This window comes from Cyprinus carpio, chromosome A16, assembly GCF_018340385.1.
Source record: "Cyprinus carpio isolate SPL01 chromosome A16, ASM1834038v1, whole genome shotgun sequence".
Lineage (NCBI taxonomy): Eukaryota > Metazoa > Chordata > Actinopteri > Cypriniformes > Cyprinidae > Cyprinus > Cyprinus carpio.
Window position 1 is genome coordinate 4,458,077 of NC_056587.1, and position 21,655 is coordinate 4,479,731.

At 37.7% G+C, this 21,655-nt stretch overlaps 1 protein-coding gene across 1 annotated transcript in view; it reads right to left on the bottom strand.

Moving 5' to 3' along the window:
* The window catches only part of LOC109054501 (ephrin type-B receptor 5-like), a 44,332-nt gene extending 23,093 nt beyond the window's left edge, over positions 1 to 21,239 (bottom strand). The window contains exons 1-3 of the mRNA XM_042772114.1: positions 20,666 to 21,239; positions 3,175 to 3,239; positions 1,533 to 1,805 (exon numbers count right to left, since the gene is read on the bottom strand). Coding sequence (XP_042628048.1) covers positions 1,533 to 1,805; positions 3,175 to 3,239; positions 20,666 to 20,729 — 402 coding nt within the window. The 5' untranslated portion in view covers positions 20,730 to 21,239. The remainder of the gene's footprint in view (positions 1 to 1,532; positions 1,806 to 3,174; positions 3,240 to 20,665) is intronic.
* Between the last annotated feature and the right edge of the window lie 416 nt (positions 21,240 to 21,655).

Consider the following 21,655-nt stretch of genomic DNA (forward strand, 5'->3'; position numbering starts at 1 on the left):
ATAATGAAATTAGTATTTCATTTGAATTATGCAATGAAAGATACACTTCTCACTTTAATATTTTACATTAATATATTTTTTATTGGAAGCCTGCAGGCATAAGTCAGAGGTATCATGTAGGTTTCATCTTTTCTTCTAAGTGAAGCATCTGGGGAAGTGTAGTTCATACAATATACAGTACAGTCACTCAAAGACAATGAGGGTCTTATTTTCTTTAAAAGCGAATCCCATGGATTCTCAGGCTGCATCATAACAAATGTTCCAAGTATGTCTTAGTCAGTCAAACAAAACAGAATGCTACAAGACTGAATGCTGCCAAAATCCTTCATATGATGTCTGTGTGTGGGTGTAGGACAAGGTATCCAACAAACCAGCATTTGATAACAGGCTAACACACTCATGTTAGTTTTATGATGCTAGTCTTAAGTTGTGCACACTGAAGGTTATAGATATGACCTCAAGATGTCTCCTAGCCATATGGTTGCACTTGTGGGGGACAGGAGACATTATAATTTCTGTAGTGATCTATGTTTTGGGGAGATAATACTTATCACTAACATCACGAGTCCATCCATCATCTCAGGTCGTATTATATATTAATATTTATTTTCTGGGCCATATGTTTTTTCTATTAGTGTTGGTTTCATATGATTTTGACATTTTCTTTTTTCTTTTTTTTCAATAAGAAATTAAATTGATCAAAAATGACAGTAAAGACTTTGTTTTTTTAGTTTTCTATTCTTCAAAGCATTCAGGAAAAATGATCACATTTTTTACAAAAGTATTAAGCAGCTCAACTGTTTTCAAAATTGATAATAATAAGAAATGTTACTTGAGAAAATCAGCATATTATAATTATTTCTAAGGATCATGTGACACTGAAGACTGGAGTAAAGGTTCAGCTTGATATATTTAAAACAGAAACAGTAGTTTTAAATGGTAAAATATTTCACAGTAGTACTGTTTTTGATTGAATAAATGCAGCCTTGGTGAGACTTCTTTCAAAAACATTTTTAAAAAGTACAGATCCCAAATTTTAAATGGTAATGTAATTAATATCAATGCATTTTGTGGAGCTGCACAACATGACATTTTACAACTTGAATTAAATCTGTCTTGCCATTAAAGGTCAAATTATCTGTTAATTTAAGAAGTTTATTGGTTTTGACACAGCAGTCCTCTGTATGAAATAATTTTCAGGTTTTTTTTTTTTCAGTGATGGTTGATTTATGTCTCTTTTTTGGTCACACCACATGACTTTGGTTTGAAAGGTTTTCAAAAATTAATATTTTAACATTTCTGTTAAATTCAGAAATGAAAAAAGCATGCCCATAAAAAATAATAGAAGATGCATATTCAAGTCAATGTATATGTGAACTGCATTTTTCATGTATTTTGTAAAAGCTAATAGCCACAGAAAAAAAAAATGAAAATGTCATTGACTCTTATACCATTGTGCTTAGTACAAATTTCTCAATCCTTCTTTAATCTCATTAAAGCCTCTGGTTTGGGTTTTAAAAGTGAGTTCTCACCTCAGCTGCCCAGGTTCTCTCCAGCTCTCTCTGGGAGTCAGCCTGCTTGTAGTACAGTGTCAGGGTCTCCCTGCATGTCGGGGAGGGAGAGCGTAGACTGGCACAGTCACGAACTGAGAAACGCAGAGTCACAAAGATCCGTGGAGCTGACTGCCGGTACAGGAAGGGCGTGGCCAACCAGTTGTCTTGGAGACGAGGGTTCTGATTGACATTGCAGACTTCAAAGGTACGCATGAGTCTCCCCTTGTCATCTAACACGCTCACCTCATCCCACTGAGAGGTGGAACAATGTTGGAGAATAAAAATGAGCCTGAGGCATGAACACTGCACAACCACAAAATGTTCACAAAGATGCTTGAATATATACAATGAAGTCAAGAAGTCAGATCCCTTTTGAATTTTTCTAGTTTAATTACATTTTTATTTAAAAATGCTATTAAAATATTTATTAAATAATTAAAAATATTTATTTAAAAATGTATATATACTGTATTTAATATATATATATACACACACACACACACACACACATATATAAATACATTTTAAATATATATATATATATATATATATATATATATATATATATATATTTTAAATCTTTAGTTTATTTCCAGTTTAACTTATAATTTGAATTAAATTCGAAAAAAAAAAAAAATGGACTTCTGGATCTCACTGTTTAAAAAAAAAAAAAAGTAAATAGTAATGAATATAGACCTGGAGATAATAATCCCACATCTCTGTGAAAAGAACAAAAGATGACTGTTCTTTTTATTTTTTTTTATTTTTATAATGACACCGATTGTATCAAAGAAATGCCCCGCCCTTTCCCGCTTCTTCAGGTGATTTAAACTGAAAATCCCAGACAAACCCCAAATCTCTCAAACACACAATACAGAAATCACAGACACACACCCTCACTGACTCACAAAGAGGCAGCGAACAACTGCCATGCTGAGAAACAGAGAGAGACGGAGGATGAAGAAAATAAATACAAACAGACAGAATGACTAAGAGGAGATGGAGAGAAATACAACATCAAAAAACTGCTGGAGGTATGAAAACATTCATTTAGAGAACTAAAAGGGAACCAAAGCAAGAAATGGGACTTAGCGGGAAGAAAACAAGATGGGGCGGACCGCTTGAGAGAATGAGAAGATGAGTGAAGGAGAGGGGGAGAAATTCAGAAAAGCACAGATGGATAGATTAACAAAGATATGTATGCAGACCAAGTGACAGACAAAAAGAGAAAAAGAGAGACTGAGGTCTGGCAAAGAGAAGCGGGGCAGGAAGTAAAGGACTTCTAGTTCTTCTCAGTAGGTCAGAGACTCTACGCTGCCCAGGGCCACAGAGACAGCAGATATCACGGTCGAGCTGACAGCAAATACACACATAAGTGGATGAAGGAACCGAAGGAAGGGGGTTTAATATGCTCCATTTCCTGTCCTTTTGGAAAGGCAGGATTAAAACAGGAAGTACACACACACACAGGACAACCGAAACAACAAATACAAAGGAAGTGGTCATCCAAACGTTTCACACACACACAATCAACCAGATCAGAAATTGTGATCCATATGTTTCAAATTCAAAGAAACATCAGTGAGTGTGCGCGGTTTCTAATCTAAAACATGAATCCTACCCCTGTGTCAGGATACGTGGTCCAGCCTAGTTCAGCGGTGGACTCCGTAGTGTCCAGCAGCATAACTGAGAAAGACAGCAAAGGACAGAAAAGTAGAGAGAATAATTATTTCCATCATTACTTTATTTATTAATGTTAGACACTTTTTGAGAGGGACATATCCCCCCACCAAAAATTAAAAATGGAAAATTGTCCCCAACAATAGTTGATATTCTCAATACTGCTTTCTTAGTCGTTAGGATGACAAAAAGTTTCAAATCTTAGCCGTCTAACATCATTCATCAATGTCAAAATGATTGTGATTTAGCCATAGTCATGTTTCCTGTTTAGTCGTGATTTTTTGTTCCCTTCATGTGATGCTGTCATGTGGTTTATTTAGTTCTTGTGTTTTGTTTTCGTTTGGTGTAGTGCCTGTTTATACAAGAATAAAGTTTAACATAAGCCAATAAAGTGGGGTCTATGTTTTTTAATCAGTTGTATTTTGATAAACATGACACAATATAACATTAACTTTACTTGAAACTAATTTTTGCTGTTGTAAAAGCATGTATTTGTGAGCATTAGCGGAACTGAAGATGTCGCACGCGTGACTGTTGTCATCTGCGAATCTGGCCAATCGTGAAACAGCTGTGTCATCATCAGAGCTTGTGGCCGCTCTGAAGAAGTTGTGCCAGATGCTCTCGAATCGTGCTTCGATGGCATACGTCACAGTGACGTGGCAATGGCTCTGTCTCAAAGTCGGACAAAATTTCGCCATGCACTGCTTCAAGTCAGATGCTGATCCAACCAAACTGAGCAAACACAAAACAACCATGCTCAGACTAATCTACATTTCTATGTAACTGAATTAAAAAATATTATGACCAGTTTTAAAGAAAAAAAATTAGCTGACTAACTTTTTAGGCTAGTTTTAACTTTTTATGCAAACGGCAACATACCAAATACCTTATAATTAATGTAAATTTCCCATTCAACTTTTCTTTCCAATAAGTCGATGCTTAAAATATGTTAAAAATTGGGGGGAAAATTATAAAAAAAGAGAAGCATTTCACCAGTGTCTCAGACTTTGCTACTCTGCTTCTGTGTGTCTGAAGGAAAATACAAGATTGTCCCCGGAATGCATTGCTAAAATGTGCACAACACTGGAATGCGCCTGTCAACATCCCATATGAAAAATGTGCCACAGGCAGAACTTATGCCAAAATGTTCTATACAACAACGGTTGATATGACCAGAATCGGGCAGCTGAGCTGTCCTTTCCTATCATATCATGTTTTCCTTGACATTCATCTAATAAACTGTTTATCACCGACAGAAAGAAGAGTGAAAAGACAAATAAAAAAAGAAAGTGAATTCTTATCAGCAATCCATCAGACAGTTTACAAATGAATTATTTCTGAAATGGTTCATGTTTATTTAATACCACATATTTTTCCAGATGATGGGAGGTGGAGCTCTGGCTCCTCTAGGGCGGCGTAAAATGGGCCAAGTCCTCATGTAAAGAACCTAAAGACTCTTAAATTAATCAAACCAAACTGAGCAAACACAAAACAAGCACAGTCATATAAAGCACATTCAAAGAAGACCTAAACCTCACACAAACACACACACACACACACACACACACACACACACACACACACACACTGCTGGCAAATATACTGAGGACGAGAGTGTTTTTAATTCAGCCTCCCCCTCCCTCCTCTATTTGCCCTTAAAACTACGCAACTGATATTATTCTGTGGTTTACACTAAATCCACCCCTCCATCTCTCTCTCTTGCTAGCGCGTAAACAGATTTTTTAAGATTATGTTCACAGATGGGGACCCCACAAATCTCTCTGCCAATCTATCATTTCCCTGTCTGTCTCTCTCCATTTGGTTTTTATCCATCGCTTCTCTTCCTCCTAAAGACAGTGATGCCTTGGAGTGTGCAGGGCTGGGATTCGGGAGAGATTTAGTGTTTTTTTTTTTTTGGTAGACAGTGAAAAATGAAAAGAGGGCACTTCTATAACAGTGTGTTTGGCAATGTTGTGCTTTTAAGGGATTGTGTATTTCTTAAAATTAATCATTAGTACTGGGACAGTGTCACTGTAGAGCATATACTTATAATAAATCTAGGTTGGAGACAAATTTGATCATCATTCAAACTGTATATTAATGTGTGTTGAACATTAATGTCAAAAATGTTTAATGATAATTATGTTAATTATTTTGGATTCTTCTGCTATAATAAATGTGATCTATTTTTGTTCAGGAGTCTAGCAATTATACAATGTCCTAAATGCTATATTTTTAAAAGCAATACTATGAAATGTATGATTAGGCATGTTAATAGTTTTAGTGACTTTTGATCACTTGTGGATAAGCAGAAATCAATATGTTGCTTTCAGGCATTTCATGCATCCTTTCAAGCACATTTAATGAATGTTACAGAACAATTGAATTATTTGAACGGATTAAATTTGGTGTTTGTAACTGGTCAGTCAAATAGTGTCAAGTGAGATACCCACAAGGAAAAGAGTATGATTGCTTCCCTAATTAGTGTAACAGATTGTGCATAATGATTCACAGAATGCATCATTTAATTTTCACAGATGTTAAAATACAGTCTATATGCACTTGTCTTACAAAGTCACATATAAGGAATGTAAATTATCATAAATCATCCTTTATATAATGAGGTCAAAATGACGAACTACTTGCAGAGACTGTTAAATATGGTGTGTGTGCGTGCATGAGTGTGTGTGTATGCGTGCATGTGTGTGTGTGTGTGTGTGTGTGTGTGAAATACCTACTTTGAAATATCTTGGTTTGTTATTTGTTTATGTGAGTGAATGTGGATTTTTAATGGGCAGTCCAACATGGTCAAACCAGTTATAAATGTGTCACAGATTGACATTAGGGTTCAATATAACCATGGTTTCTAAAGGTACTTTAAACCTTTATTTACATTATTGAGTGAAAAGAAGGATCTAAAACTGTCTCCATAAACTCCAAATTGTCATTTACAGATGGCCTCTCCATCTGTTAGTGTGGAATGAACAGAGGGATGATTCTGGGTCAGGGCTGTTGCAGAAATTCACAGGGCCTTAGACAAGTTTTTTTTATTTGTCCAAGTATAGGCTATAACAGAGAGGACCTAAAGTTCCCGCCTTCTTCATCTCTGACAATGACTCTGCTATGCGGCAGCACTCCAACACTCAGAAGGGTGACAACAAATCTTGTCACTTCACTGACAACATGAATTCTCAGATGGGTAGTTGACAAATCCACATGAACATGAGCTTTTTTCCATCAAGAATTTAAGTTAAAATTAACATATGGATACAGGAAAGCATAACAGGTCAAAATTACAGTTTTTCTGAGTTGCTAAAACACTAAACCCCAATCTCTGTCTGAACCAAATTCTCAGTAGCTTAAACCAATTTGTCGTATAAAGCACTCTTTCTGCTAAAGTTTAAACACGTTCAGGGAGTTAGGCTCTATTTGCAAATCTCATGCACTCTTTTTGCAAAACTCTAAACACATTCTCATTCACTTATCACACTGTGATGCATTTGTGCTGCAAAATGCTAAACACAACGGCAAAAGTTAAACACAACTAAAGTAGAGTTGTCATCGTTTACACACGATTTAAAATTGTTCACACTTGTTTCCAATAATGTGATAAAACCAACTGTTCAAAATATGAGCCAGTTCAGAGTGCACTGATGGCACAGGTGACTGAATCATGATACGAACAATAGATGGAAACAATCTGAGAAGGAGAGGAGGAAGAGTACATGTAAGAAGTGGAGGATGAGGAGAGAAAGAGTAAGGTTTAGAGAGTGTTATCAAGGCTGGATCTGTCAGACCACAGGGTTTTTTCTCTTTGTCAGCAAAAAAGACAACATTACTTGTGATGTGGACAAAGTCCTCAGGCCGGACTCAAGCACAAAGACATGATGCTGAGACAGAATGAATCTCTAACTGACCCTGATTTTACATCTGCACAACTTACAGTATTTGAGTGTACTGTAACATGCTATTCACTTAGAGTTTTATTTAACCCTTTTTGGCCTTTGCAGTTGGACAACAGTATTTTTGCAGTATCCAAGTGCTGAATATATATACAAACATTCAGTACTATTCAATATTCAGCACAGTACTATTCTTGCAGTACATATAGTAGGCCTATACAATATATTCACATTATAAATTACTTTTTTACAGAATTTCAAAATTGATTACTCAATACTATATACTTTTTTCTGTAATGTTCTGGATGCTGTGTTCTCCATTTTTCTCCGTAGTGTCTGATGAATGCTCTGTAGTGTTTATTTTATTGACTCGTGTGTGTACGAACTGAGAGCACTGTTTGATTTTGAGTGCAAGTGAAATGGTTTTGCAGTGATTGTTTGATTTTGACGGAAGAGTCAGAGGTTTCGTGAATTTAGTTTGAGTATTTGGTTTTGTGTTTAAGGTTTTGAGAAAATAAGTGATGGTTTCAAGAAATGCGTTTTAGCAATTCAGAAAACCTGTAATAATTTTAAAGCTAACAATTAGCATTGACTTTCCATTTGATGTGTAAATAAAATAAAATGCTAATCAAGTTAAAACTGAGTTTCTTCCAGTATTATAAAAGGCACATTATTTTTCTTCACAAGATTGTCCTGGACTTCTTGGCTTACATCCTAGGTCAAATTCAGTAAGTGTGTCAGAAAAATTGCCTGTCTAAAAAACAGCTTTGTAGACATTCTGTTCAAAACTCTTTGGGGAGAACTGATGAACGAACTACTGTATTTCTTCTAATCATATTTAGACAAGTGCAACTTTATATTTTAAGGTAACAGACATTTCGCACTAAGGCAGATGTGTTTTAATTGGATTTTAACAAAATTATTATTTATTTAATGAGATTTTTATGTGCCATTCAGCATTAGGGATCGCTATATTTACATAGTCCTCTCAAAAATGCATGATGAAATATACTGAAAAAGACATATAAGTTGATTTCTTTCTATGGTGGAGTCAGCAAGATTAACTTTGCTCTTGTTAGTCTGTTATTTACTAATCTGTGATTAATCTCAGTTTAACATGGTTTTATCCAGGATTTTCCCCTACATGACTTGTTCTAAGTTCCCTAATTAAAAGTGTATGACCCAAACCCTAAATAGATTCTCAGGTAGGCCGTAACCCTGAGCGTGGACATGTATGAGGTGCTGGGCTGCACTCAGTGGGTCCATTGTGATCCAAAGAGATGGGGATGTTTGCACACTGATGGAAGCAAAAACTGCTGTGTGGGCCAAACCAAGTAAGTGCTAGAGTAATGCACTCCACTGGCATATCATTCTCATTCCTGTGTTACATGATGTCCCCTTCACTCTGTCCCCCTCTTTTTGTGTTTATTATTAAACAGGAAAGTGACAGAAGGGCCCTGTCAGGGCTTAAACACAGAGATACATTTAGTTACATTATTGATGTGTGAGAGGGGGAGAGAGAGACAATGTTTGTGACACAGGAGCACTGAAAGAAAGCCACGCAGCTAGAGAAGGAAACAAGAGTGACAGATGGTGCGTGTGAGAAGGTAAAGAGATAAGATGAAGCAGTGATGGAGAATGGCGATGAAAAAGTAAGTAAGATGGAGAAATTCTCACAATGCCTTGGTCACGGGTTTTGAGTCAAGTGTCCAATTAAAAGAATGCATATTTAGCTAGCAGTGCTTTTGTATTTCGGTTTCAAAGACTTAGTATAAAGTAAAAATCTTTAAAATGAATTTTTGTTAATTCTGTCTTCCAAACTAAATTCCTAAATTACCTTTTTGCACATATTTATACAATAATCATTTGAACTGTGTTCTTTGGGCAAGTTGATTTTTTTTTTAAGAAATCTGATATTGGGGCAAGTTGTCACATGCCAATTTATATTTGCCAGAAATTTACATTTTTCTTTAATTTCCAGTCCTTGAATTTGTGAGTGAGTCATTGAATCATTTACTCAACCAATTTGTTCAAAAACACTGAATCATTCAAGAATGAAACAAAGCTACTGTGTTTTGCTGTGAGATCCACAATGTTTGACTCTGACTTAGTTTGGAACTATTTTCATTGGCAGAACAAAAATTGACAAAGGGTAATTGCATCCAAAATATAAGTTAAACTTGTTTTACCTTTTACATTGTTGCTTTTCTTATTTCTTATTATTTATGCTATTTTAGCTGGTTTGATGGTTGCCTTTGTGACAACATTTAGTGTTATCTTTAAGATTAATTTTTTTTATATTTCATTTTGTTAGACTTTAATGTTTGTGCCTAAACAGAGATTGACTAATTGGAGTTAAAAATGTGACAACACCAGCTTAAGTCTATATCCTACTACTGTGTTCAGCAGGCAGACATATAATATATAATATATCATATAGAATATATAATCTGTAGTTTGTCCTTTGTTATCATTGCCTTTCTGGGCTGTGTATTAATCATACAGTCTATGATATTAATATGATGTGTGGGTGTCCTGCATTAGCAGTGGTGTGCCTTGGTGAGTTGTTCACTTGAGTGCTCTCACTCTGGTATATGCGCTTGCTTATGAAAGGGTAATGCTTTCTGTCCTTTATAGGGAGAGAGTATGTGAGTATTTGGCTTTCTTGGTTCTCAGATGTGTTAACGCGCTGTGCCAGTTCACGCTTGATTAGTCAGTCTCACTCAAGACAACTCTCTACAATGTTAATCCTCCTGTAGTAGTGAAGTGTGAGTGTTTTATTCCAACACTTTTCTAGAATAGCCTCTCACACGCATACGCACAAATTCGGCTAAACTTGAGATCACAGAGGTGTGATCAAATGCAAGCAAAATGCATTTGTTGTACAAATATACATATATTTCTTCAACTATAGGAGATTTTTATGACAGATTTCACCTTAGTTTTGTTATATGAAGGTCACATGAATGTTGTGGTGTAATTTCCACCATGACAAACAAGGAGACGACAGTGTCAGTGAAGGTCAGGTTTGAGATGAAATATGAGACCATTAAAGTGTAAAGAAAACAAAGAACAATCAAGGTAAATGTCACTTCACCTTGTGAACAATATTTTTTTTGTGTGCCATTTCCAATAAGCTGTAAATGACAAATGATGCAAAAAGTGTGAAAATGTTGTTTATTTATTTTGCATAATTTATTGATTTATTAATTTTAAAATTATTTTATTGAGGATACATAACTACTGGCTATGAAATTAGCCTAAGCAAGACAAAGGAGGTGGCCTTTTTTATTCCAAAACTGTTTAAAAATGTCATCCCACCACCAAAATAGGGAGGGGGAGATGCATGTATGTGTATATTTGTGTTTGTTTATTTATTTGCTTTCTGTATTAATCTGATTATTGTAAAGTCTCCTTACGCTTTGGAAATTTGGCATATAAATTATAATTGTTATTATTATCATTATACAATAATGCCATCATTCTGAGAGGCATGTATGTGTAATATACTATATTTGCTTCATATTTCCAGCACTATTATTTCCTCTTCAAAACTGTCACGGAGTCAACAGCCACGCCAGATCCTTTGGCCCCTCCCACTCATTCACAATCACCCAAATACTGATGCACTCCACCTGCAGTCACTAATTAGGATTGGTATAAAGCCACCATCTCATCATTCCTTCAGTGTCTGGTCTTGTTGTTCACATGTGTACATTAACTTACCTGGCTCCTCTCATTGGGTACTCACTAGTTCCTCTTCTGTCATCTGCTCAGCTCTCCGAATCCATCTCCATCTGCAAAGACACCTATGTTAATGCTCAAGCTAAGTTATACTCTGAACTTCTGAAATATACCCTTACCTATGATCATCGCTTTCTATTCCAAGGCTTCAATAAATAAACCTTGTTGAATTATACTTACCTGTGTCTCCCTCTTCTGTATGCCGACAGAAGACCAGACCAACAAAAGATATGCAGAGGAACCCGGAACCCTCTAGCGATCGCAACCCAGACCCATTTGCTTTGTTCATCCATGCCATTCGTCAATCACTGCTCTATCACCCCTTCATCTATCCAATTTGCCTCTGCCAGTCCCATTGCCTGTCCTGCAACATTCCAGTGAGAAATGCAGCAGCTTCTTGCTTCAATGTTCATTGTTTTTTGAGATGCAGCTCCAGCTATTCACAAATGATTGGGCCAAGATTGCATACATCATCATGCTCTTGTCTGGACGTGCTTTACAATGGTCGAAATCGATCTAGGAAGCTCAAGGTATGATCACTAATTCACTGTTCGGCCAAACTGCCTATGAACTTTCAGTCAACGACCAACTCTTCCAGTTACGTCAAGGCCAAGCTTCCATGAGTGACTACGCACTCCAGTGCCGAAATTCTAGTGGCCAATAGTGGCAGGACATCTGATGTTGGTCTGCCCTGCCCGTCCTCTACACCCAGCGGTGAGTACTGTAAAATTGCAACCCATGATTGCACCATTGTCATGCACTAAGTTCCAGGTAAGCTCTGCTCATCAATCAGAACAAAAGGCCATGGAGTACATCTAGGAGGCTTTCAAACAAGAATTCATCCGTCCTTCTACTTCACCAGCCACATCAAGCTTCTTTTTCATCAGTACTCCTCAGGGTTTCTGTCAGTTTGTCATCTGGATATCACCCTCAAAACAATGGCCAGACTGAGTGTAAGATCTGGGAAGTTGTGCGTTATCTTTGATCTTACTGCCACCGCCACCAGCACAGCTGGAACTGTTCACTAACCCTCTGGCCTCTCCTCCCACAGGATCTGGTGAACCTGACGTGCCACCTCCTTCTTCTTCACCAGCCACATCAAGCTTCTTTTTCATCAGTAAGAGGGATGGAGTCTTGAGGCCCTGCATTGAGAGCTTTGAACTCACAAATTGTAAAATATCGTTATCCACTTACTCTGGATCCTGCTGCCCTGGAACAACTACATGGAGCTTGGACCTTCTCCAAATTGGACCTGCAAAGCGCGAACAACCTCATTCGGATCCACAAAAGAGATGAGTGGAAGACCGCCTTCATCACACCCTCAAGTCACTAGGAGTATCAGGTCATGCCGTATGGGCTTTCCAACTCTCCTTCCATCTTACAAGGTTTCATGAATGAGGTTTTCTGGGACCTCCACTATCAGTTTGTCATAGTGTATATCGATGATATATTCATCTACTCCCGGGAACCTGGCCAAACATCACCACCATATTAAGCTGAGACAACACCATCTGCAACTCAAGCTAGAGAAGTATGAGTTCCACAGAGAGAACATCCAATTCCTGGGCTATATCATTGACCATCAAGGAATTCATATGGACCAGATGAAAGTACAAGCTGACAAGGACTGGCATCAACCATCCACCATCAAGTATCTCCAAAGATTCCTAGGTTTTGCCAACTTCTACCACCATTTCATTGCCAACTTCAGTCAAATCTGTGCACTTCTCACCTCCCTGTTGAGAAATAAGCCCAAGTCTCCCTCCTGGACTCCTGACACCATCAAGGCTTTCCAACAACTCAAGGACCCCTTCTGTACCTCTCCTACCCTTCTTCACCCTAACCCAGAACTTCCTTTTGTCGCTGAAGTGGGTGCTTCTACCATCGTGGTAGGAGGCCTATTGTCTCAATGCCATGGAGAGCCTCCCACACTCCATCCATGTGCCTTCTTCTCAAAGAATTTATCCCCATTGGAGCAGAACTATGACATCGGTAACAGGGAACTTCTGGTGAAGAACTAGCTCTTCAGGAATTGTGACACTGGCTGGCGTGAGCAAATCATCCATTTGAAGTATTCACGACCATCAAAATCTGGAATATCTTCAAGATGCGAAGACTCAACCCCCGGCAAGCCTGCTGTGCAATCTTCACTCGTTTCATTTTCACCATTTTTTACCAGCCTGGATCCAAGGACCAAAGAGCAGACACACTTTCCGGTCAGTAGGAAAGGTTTATGTCTCTACTACATTCTGACTGACCCCTCTGGACTCTGTACACTCTTCTCTGGGCTCTGGACACCCAGGCACCCAACAAACCCTTTCCTCCAAAACCGGTACTGGTGGCCTAACATGGCCCGAGAAGTCTCCCAATTTGTTAGGGGCTGCTTAGTCTGTACTATCTCCAAAATCACCTACCAAAGGGATTTTGGTTCCAATTCCTTGCCAGCCTGGTCCCTCCCCTGGGTAGACTTAAACTGTTAGGACCTTCATCTCTCTGATTCCAAGACCTGTAACCTTGTGGTTGTTGACTGGTTTTCTAAAGCATGCAAACTCATTCCTCTGAAAGGATAACCCACAGCCTTTGAGACCGCTGAACATCTGTTTCAAGAGGTATTCTGTTTATCTCAAGTTTGGTGAGCTGCCTTCCAACTCCTCAGGGTTTCTGTCAGTTTGTCATCTGGATATCACCCTCAAATCAATGGCCAGACTGAATGTAAGATCTGGGAAATTGGGCGTTATCTGAGATTTTACTGCCACCGCCATCAGCACAGCTGGGACTGTTCACTAACCCTCTGGCCTCTCCCTCCACAGGATCTGGTGAACCTGATGTGCCACCTCCTCCAAAGATCATGAACATATAATGAGTCAGTACCATCCTGGACTCCCGGTGACAAGGCGGCCACTTAGAGTACCTGGTTGACTGGGAGGGATTTGGTCCAGATGAGAGATCATTGGTAGCATTGGATGAGATCCTTGATCATGAACTATTAACTGTGTTCCACACTCAACATCCTGATCATCCAGCATTCAGGGGTCATGGCTGTCCTCGTTGCCTCATGTTAGGGCTTCTGGAGCCACCCGTTGAGATGGGGGTACTGTCAACAGTCAACAGCCACGCCAGATCCTTCGGCTCCTCCCACTCATTCACAGTCACCCGAATACTGAGGCACTCCACCTGCTATCACTAAATAGGACTGGCGCAAAGCCACCATTTCATCAATCCTTCAGTGTATGGTCTTGTTGTTCACATGGGTGCATCAGCTTACCTGGCTCCTCTCACTGGATACTTACCAGTTCCTCTTCTGCTCAGCTCTTCAGGTCCATCTCCACCTTCAATTTACCATTGCACAAACACTTATGTTAATGCTCAAGCTAAGTTATACTCTGAACTTCTGAAATATACCCTTACCTATGACAATTGATTCCCCTCTTCCAAGGCTTTGATAAATAAACCTTGTTGAATAGTACTTACCTGTGTCATCATCTTCTGTATGCTGACAGAAATAATTGTTTAATATGACTGATTGTAAAATGCAATTAAGCTGGATAAATTTTCCATATAAAATATTACTTTTATTATACAGTGACATAATCCTACTGTGATGCATATATGCTTCATATTACATTTCCATCACCATTAATTTCTCTACAAAATGAATAACACATTTGACAGGGAGGAAAGTGCATTTGATTGTTCAAGGGGAAAATTAATTAATTTGCCTGCTCTGTATTAATCTGATTGTAAAGTGCCACTGAGCTTTGGAAATTTGCTATAAAAATTATTATAAATGGTCAGAATCCTCCTGTGATTTGTGTATGTCTGCTAATGAGAAATGTTGATAGACAAATTAAATTACTGCCTTTATTTAAGAGTCATTTCTAAGTGCTAACATTGAAGAAACACTTTGCTACACACATGCTAGATCAAACACATGTACTTTAATGCAAAAAAATACATTAAGTTCAGCACACTCCATGAACCCAGATGGGTGTGACTGTGCTAATGTGACACTACATCCAAAGTTTTCTTTTGGTTGCAGTGTGTTTTCATGCGTATTTGTGTGTGTTTGTGTATCTTTGGCATCTTCTCTTTAATTTGAACCAGATGTCACTATGTACAGACAGTCACCCAAGGACACGCACACAGTCACTCCTTCATTACCACCAAACCACGGAGAGAGATGGCAAGAGCGAGACAGGGATTAGCACAATTCCAGATTTAAGCTAACGCACGTCAGTGAATGTTATCAGAACTCCTCATTTTGGGTTTAGCTTGAATTTAAGCTTTTCTATGGTCTGTGTCTTTCCACAAAATACTGTTTATGACTCACAAGCGCTGGCAGCACCCTTCTCCTCCTGTAGCATGCAGGTTTGGACCTGGACGGCTCTCATTTGGCCCTAGAGGCGTGCTGTATTTTTCTGCTTGATCTCATCAATGGCTTGACCTGTGCACACACCAGTTCTCCAGGGAAGCGTGAAGTGTTTTTTTCTTTTCGCTTTTATGTCCTGCCTTTATTTAGCCATGTTAGTCGAGTTGAGCACAACGCACATTTCATGCAATGTCCTAAAAATCGGAGGTGGAATGGTGGAACATACAGTAATAAGGAGCTCAGCATGTTCTGCCATCATTGCTCCTAGCGGGCTGACTTCTCCTCTATTTTTTTCTAAAGTACAAAGGGTTTCTTACATGACCGTTGTTCATTCATGTTATTGCCATGGGGCAGGGGCAAACATTTAATACCACAATTTTGTGGCAAAGACTAGACTGTAGTGTTTTGCCAGATACTCAAATATTGTGCTTATATGGAAACATTTTAAATGAACTGGTTTTAAAACAGAGCAGGTAAAAAAATCTTGTTGAAGTAGCAATATTATATTTTTTGGCACTATGTAAAAGTAGAGTGAAATAAAGACAGGAAGTAATTGGGGAAGAGACAGAAGAACAGGATATAAAAGAGGTCACAAACCTGGACTCGGGACATCTGAAAAGCTGTTGCACCATATATGTGAAATTGCTGCCCAGAAAACTATTCCTCAGATTAATTTGTATTATTATTGTGATTTTATATTTCACTTTTTAACTTTGTCTCACAATGGCAACCAAACATCTTTGTCTCATAATTTAGACATATCATGCAATTTGATTTTATATTTCACAATTACAATATTATTTCTTAACTGTGACTTATTTAATTTTACATCTCATAATTGCAAGTTTATATTTCACAATTACGATTTTATATTTATATTACGATTATGTTTTTATGTTTGGGATTTTTGTTTTTTTTTTTTTTTTGTTTTTTTTAATTTTTTATATTATGGTTGGTTAGTTGGTTGTGAGGAAGTGAAGTTGGGGGGGTGGCAGCATCTGGAAAGGTCCATAAGCCAGGACTCAGACTCAGGACACCTGAAGCGCAACGTCACTATATGTTTGCGCACTGCCCACAGGGCTATCGGTGCTGACCAATTGTGACTATTTATGGTAATTGTGACTTTATATCTCACAATGTCATTTTATATTTTACAATTATGCTTAATTTCTCATAATTGTGACTTAGTATTTCACAATTGGCATTTTCTAATTATTGCAACTTTATTTTTCTTAATTACAACTTCATGACATACAACAACTTCATCACAATAACATTATCATTTCTTAATTGTGACTTCAACATCAATTACAATGTAACATAAATTAAAATCATTAAATATTATCTCATAATTGTGACTTTATAATCTCACAACGCTATTTTATATTTCACAATTGTGACCTTATTTTCTTGTAATTGTAATTTCTCATAATGTGGCATTATATCTCACCACTGCAACCTAAAGTTTCACAATTGCAAATTTATTTCTCATAATTGTGACTTAAAATTGATTTAATGCAATTTTATATCTACTGCGACTTTATTTTTCATAACTGCAACTTTCAATTTCAATTTAAATTCACAGTTGAAATTAAAACATTGTTTTAATTGTGACTTAGTATTGCACAACTGCAGTATATATGTCACAATGTGACTTTTTAATTTCATAATTGCATGTTTGTAGTTCACAACTGTGAATTTATATCTCACGACTTTTAGATTTACTCAAACAATTATGACTTTATATCTTTATATTACATCCTTCCACATGAGAGTTCACTGAGAAAAAAACCCCCAGTTAATCAATCAAATTGCTTAAGTGAATTACTTTTGACATCAAGAAAAAGATTTTTTGCAGTGTAACATGAGCAACTAAAGCTAGCTAGCGGAAGGAGTGGTGGGAGGGGAGCAGCTGAAGATGGAGCAGAGCAGGGTGATGCATTTTGGCCTGCGGCAACAGTTTGAGCTTGGATGGGTGCAAATCTGAGAGCTGAGCTGCGTGACTCAATATACTGACAGTGGGAGACCGCACAAGGAGACATACACATATATCCAACCTGAGAAGAAGTGGACCTGAAACAGAGCTAGCAATGTGGGGAAAACAGTCCAGTGAAGCCTAAGCTGTGCTGCCTGAGGGACCTTTTCATGGCCCTGTGTGAGGCGTGACATGAAACTGTGCTCTTCTCCTCTCTCATTGCACCTCTCCATCCTCCTCACCTCCTTCACAGCTCCCTCTTTTACATGGGCGTGGGTGTAAAAGCTGCTTTTACCAGAATGTGAGTCTTTCAAATCATTCTTTTTCTCTCAGAGAGGAACACACTGAGCAGCACTGTCTGCTCACACAAACTCCTTTTCATCACAACACCCCTGAAGAGTCAAGTGGAGGCTAATTACCACTAAAGAAGAGCACAGTCATTTTTATAACCCGACCTCAGGGACTGACCTTATGGTGTTGTCTTCAGTCCAGGCTGACAAGACCGCGGCAGGGACAAACTCTCTCTCTCTGAGCTGGGTTGTGTTTTGAAAAGTTTTGACTGCTCTATTTGGAAACTAGCCTCATATTCTGAGAGTGCCATGGGCATGTGGGCCAATGCAGGTAACTGGAAATCTTATAATCTCAGTTTTTCACTACAAATATATAATTAATGTTTCTCTTATGCTCGCAAAGGCTGCATTTACTTGGCCAAAAACACTGCAAAACCAGCAATAATGTGAAATATTATTACAATTTTAAAAGCTACTATAGATTTTAAAATGTAATTTATTCCTGTGATGATTTCAGCATCCATTTCTCCAGTCTTCAGTGCTAAATGATTCAATATGCTGATTCGTCAAGAAGCATTTCATCTTATTATCAAAACAGTTGTACTGCTTAATATTTTTGTGAACACTGTGATACTTTTTAAAAAACATTTAAAAAACAGCATTCATTTAAAATAGAATATATGGGTAACTTTTAGATCAATTCCATGCATCTTTGCTGAATAAAAGTATTTTTCCCCCATTATTTTAGAAAAATATATTAAAAATCACTCACATGAGATGACGACTTCAATCATATCAGTAACCTTATAAAAGGTGTTTTATTTCACATGGAGCAGTTCACCTTATGTGGGCCACCATTCTGAGATCAGAGACCATTCTGAGACCTGTCTGATGTAGTCAGAGAGGGCATTTTCACTAGCAGACCTGCAAATGCCTTCCAGAGATCTTGAAGGTACGGGACACTATGTGAATAAAAAGGCAGCGTCTATGTGAATGGCTGTGGATCTAATTAAAGGTGATGAAGGGTCTTTGCTCCAGGAGGGAAGGTACAACTGCATTAGTTTAGAGTTATGGGCCTGAGGAAATGGCCGTGGACTAGTTAAATGTGATGAATGGTATAATATTTTGCTATAGGACAGCAGGTAAAGGGGTGTGCTGAATTAGTTTAGAATTATGGCCTTGAGGGAACGACCTAGAATCATTAGACTAGAGGTGTGTTATGGGACCGAAGTGTATAGCAGTGGTTGCAATATGGGCACAAAATACTTAGACTGGTCTTTTTCTATCCATTTCTTTGTCTTCAAATCTGTTCTGTGTATGGTCAACTTTTTTTTTTTTTTTTTTTTTGGAAATTAAACATTTTGTTTGTCACATACACCCATGGTACAATAGCAGTGAAAGTGTGTGCTTACGCAAGCTCTCTAGGCTATGCAAGACACTAATAACTCCAAAAATATACTGAGATTTCACATTGTAAAAATGTTGTCATGTTTTGTTGAACATCTATTGACTGATTGATAGATTGCTTATTAGTTTATTTATTTACAGAAGCATTTTAAAATGCATTTAATGCTTTTTTTAAAGAAATGTTTTGGTCACCAATGCAAGTTAGTAAAAATAGTAATATTTATTACAATTTAAAATAACAAATTTTCAGTTTTTCTGTTTTAATATTAATTTAATAAATTTTAAAACGTAAATTATTTCTGTGAAGCTGAATTTTCATGATCCTGATTTGTTGCTCAAGAAACATTTCTTATTATTATCAATGGTTAAAACAGTAGTAATGCTTAATATTTTTGTAGAAATTTTTTTTTAGGATTCTTTGATGAACAGAACATTCAAAAGAACAGCATTTATTTTAAACAGACATTTTTTAAAGCATTTTGCCAACAATGTTAAAGTCTTTACTATCACTTTTGATAAATTTAATGGACCTTTGCTGAATATATTAATGTACTCATTCATTTGTACTCTTGGCACCGTATTTTTAATATTATTTTTTAAATAATTATTATAAGTATCAGTAGTATTGTCACTGCTTTTGTTGTGTGAGATGCATTGGCAATTTTGTATGTATAGTAATCATGCTTCAAAAATTTTCTTTACTTTGAAAAATACTTAAGTACTTAAGTTATTATGCACCTGTGATTTTTTGCAGTGGCCCTCATTTTAAATGATCTGATCAGGTATAAATATAGTTCTTTCCACTTTTTACACTGCATAGCCTATATAGTTACATATGGTCTTTAACATTCATGTGCATAAACACATGCTTTCGTGTGAAAAATGCAAAGCACAATGGCTGATTCAGATAAGTTTGAAAAAACAGTACCACATACGAGCTTCTGTGAGACAACATGTTCTTAACAGACTCTGGCATTCAGATACCTCACACACACACAGAAAATGAGTCACTAAGAGCTTTTTCACAAGAGCTCACTATGAGATGCCAACTTCATCAATCCATCTATTTAAACTGCTCATGTCTGCAATGTATTGGCTGAAAACACCATTTAGCCAATAGAAAAATTAGACAGACAGAATGAAAAAGTGCAGATGAAAGGACACAGAGATGTATATTGAAGTGAGTGGGGTGTCTGTATTGTCATAGGGCTGAATGGTCTGTGGGGAGGAGAAAGGTCATTATAACAGTTCTAATATCAGAAAAAGGGGGCAGAGAGTTGGGAAGGTTGGGGACGGGGGGATTTGAGAGAGTCAGAGAGAGACAAAGGTTACACAACAAATTATTCACCCCTCCGCTGGCTCTATTCTACACCCCTTTGTTAAGCATAAATGCAGCTTGGCAGGGTCCACAGAGAGCTCTTCAATTCACAGCAACATCTTATAAACAGCCACTCATTATACAGTACAAGAGTCCGTTCAGATCATCAGCCTCAGCCTGACACAAACACATGCAGATGCAAACGAAAGTCAACTGTTTAAACCCCAAACAGACCTACAAACTCATTCAGAGACTCCTACACGTTGACACACACTCCAAACTGGACCGGACAGTAAGAGACCCCCCCCCCCCCCCAAAAAAAAAACAAAAAAAACAAACAAACCCCCCACCCCCCAAAATAATAATAATAATAAAAAAAAAAATCAGAGAAGATGAGAGCACCAGGGGAGCAAAGGAAGTTTCATACCTTCTTCAGCTGAGCTGTGCTGGACCACAAGAGAGACAGACAGAAAGATCCTCCACATTTCCATCAGAGCAACACACAAGAGAAGTCCAGAGAGGAAGAACACAGGACAGGGAGACAGGAGGAGAGGGAGAGAGGGAGAGAGAAGGGAGGAGGAGTCTGTCTGCTCGTTTTTATCTCAGATTAAAGAGAGGAGAGAAAGAGAAGGGGGTGGGGGAGCAGGGAGGAGTATTTATGTATGATGATGATTATGACTGAGAAGTCACTGAGCAAAGAATAAGGAGAGAGAGAGAGAGAGAGAGAGGGAGAGGGAGAGGGATGAAGGGACCAGTAAACTGACTTTAGCCACTCACTGTGATGGAAAGCCTAAAACTAGTTCGTCTTGTTCGCAGAAAAAGTGTCTAGACATGCAGGAAACAGATGCACTCACAGTCAAATTCGTTGAAGGCTCTGGTTTGGCATGCTGATAGGGCACAGCCAGCCAAATTGGAAATATGTATCACTCAGTAAAAGGAGCTTGGAAACCTGCCTGTGTGTTTTCTTTTCCTCTCTTCTTTCAGTTGCTTCTTTTTTTCCTAAAAAAAAAACATATTTTGAATATTTTCTTCTAGGTTTGGTCATGTCCCATTTTCCACACACACATACAAATGTTATTCAATATAGACAATCATACAGAAGCTGTTGAACTCCAGAAGACTACAGTGTTGTTCAATTATCTCTTTGAAAACAGCGCCCCCTGATGGACACAGTGACTTGAAGACAGCGGTGGTGCAGAAGGGTACTACAGTCTCTATCCTATTGTGAATGAATCAAGTTATAAAACTAAGTTTGGGAGAGGCCTGATCACTCTGTCCGGTCAATCAACACACAAGCATAAAAGAAACTGCATAATAATCTGTTTTTCCATTCACACTCTTTGACACCATCTCCTCCTTTACTATAATTTATTTTTATCCATTTTTCCTCTTTTATCCTTTTTTTTTTTTTTTTTTT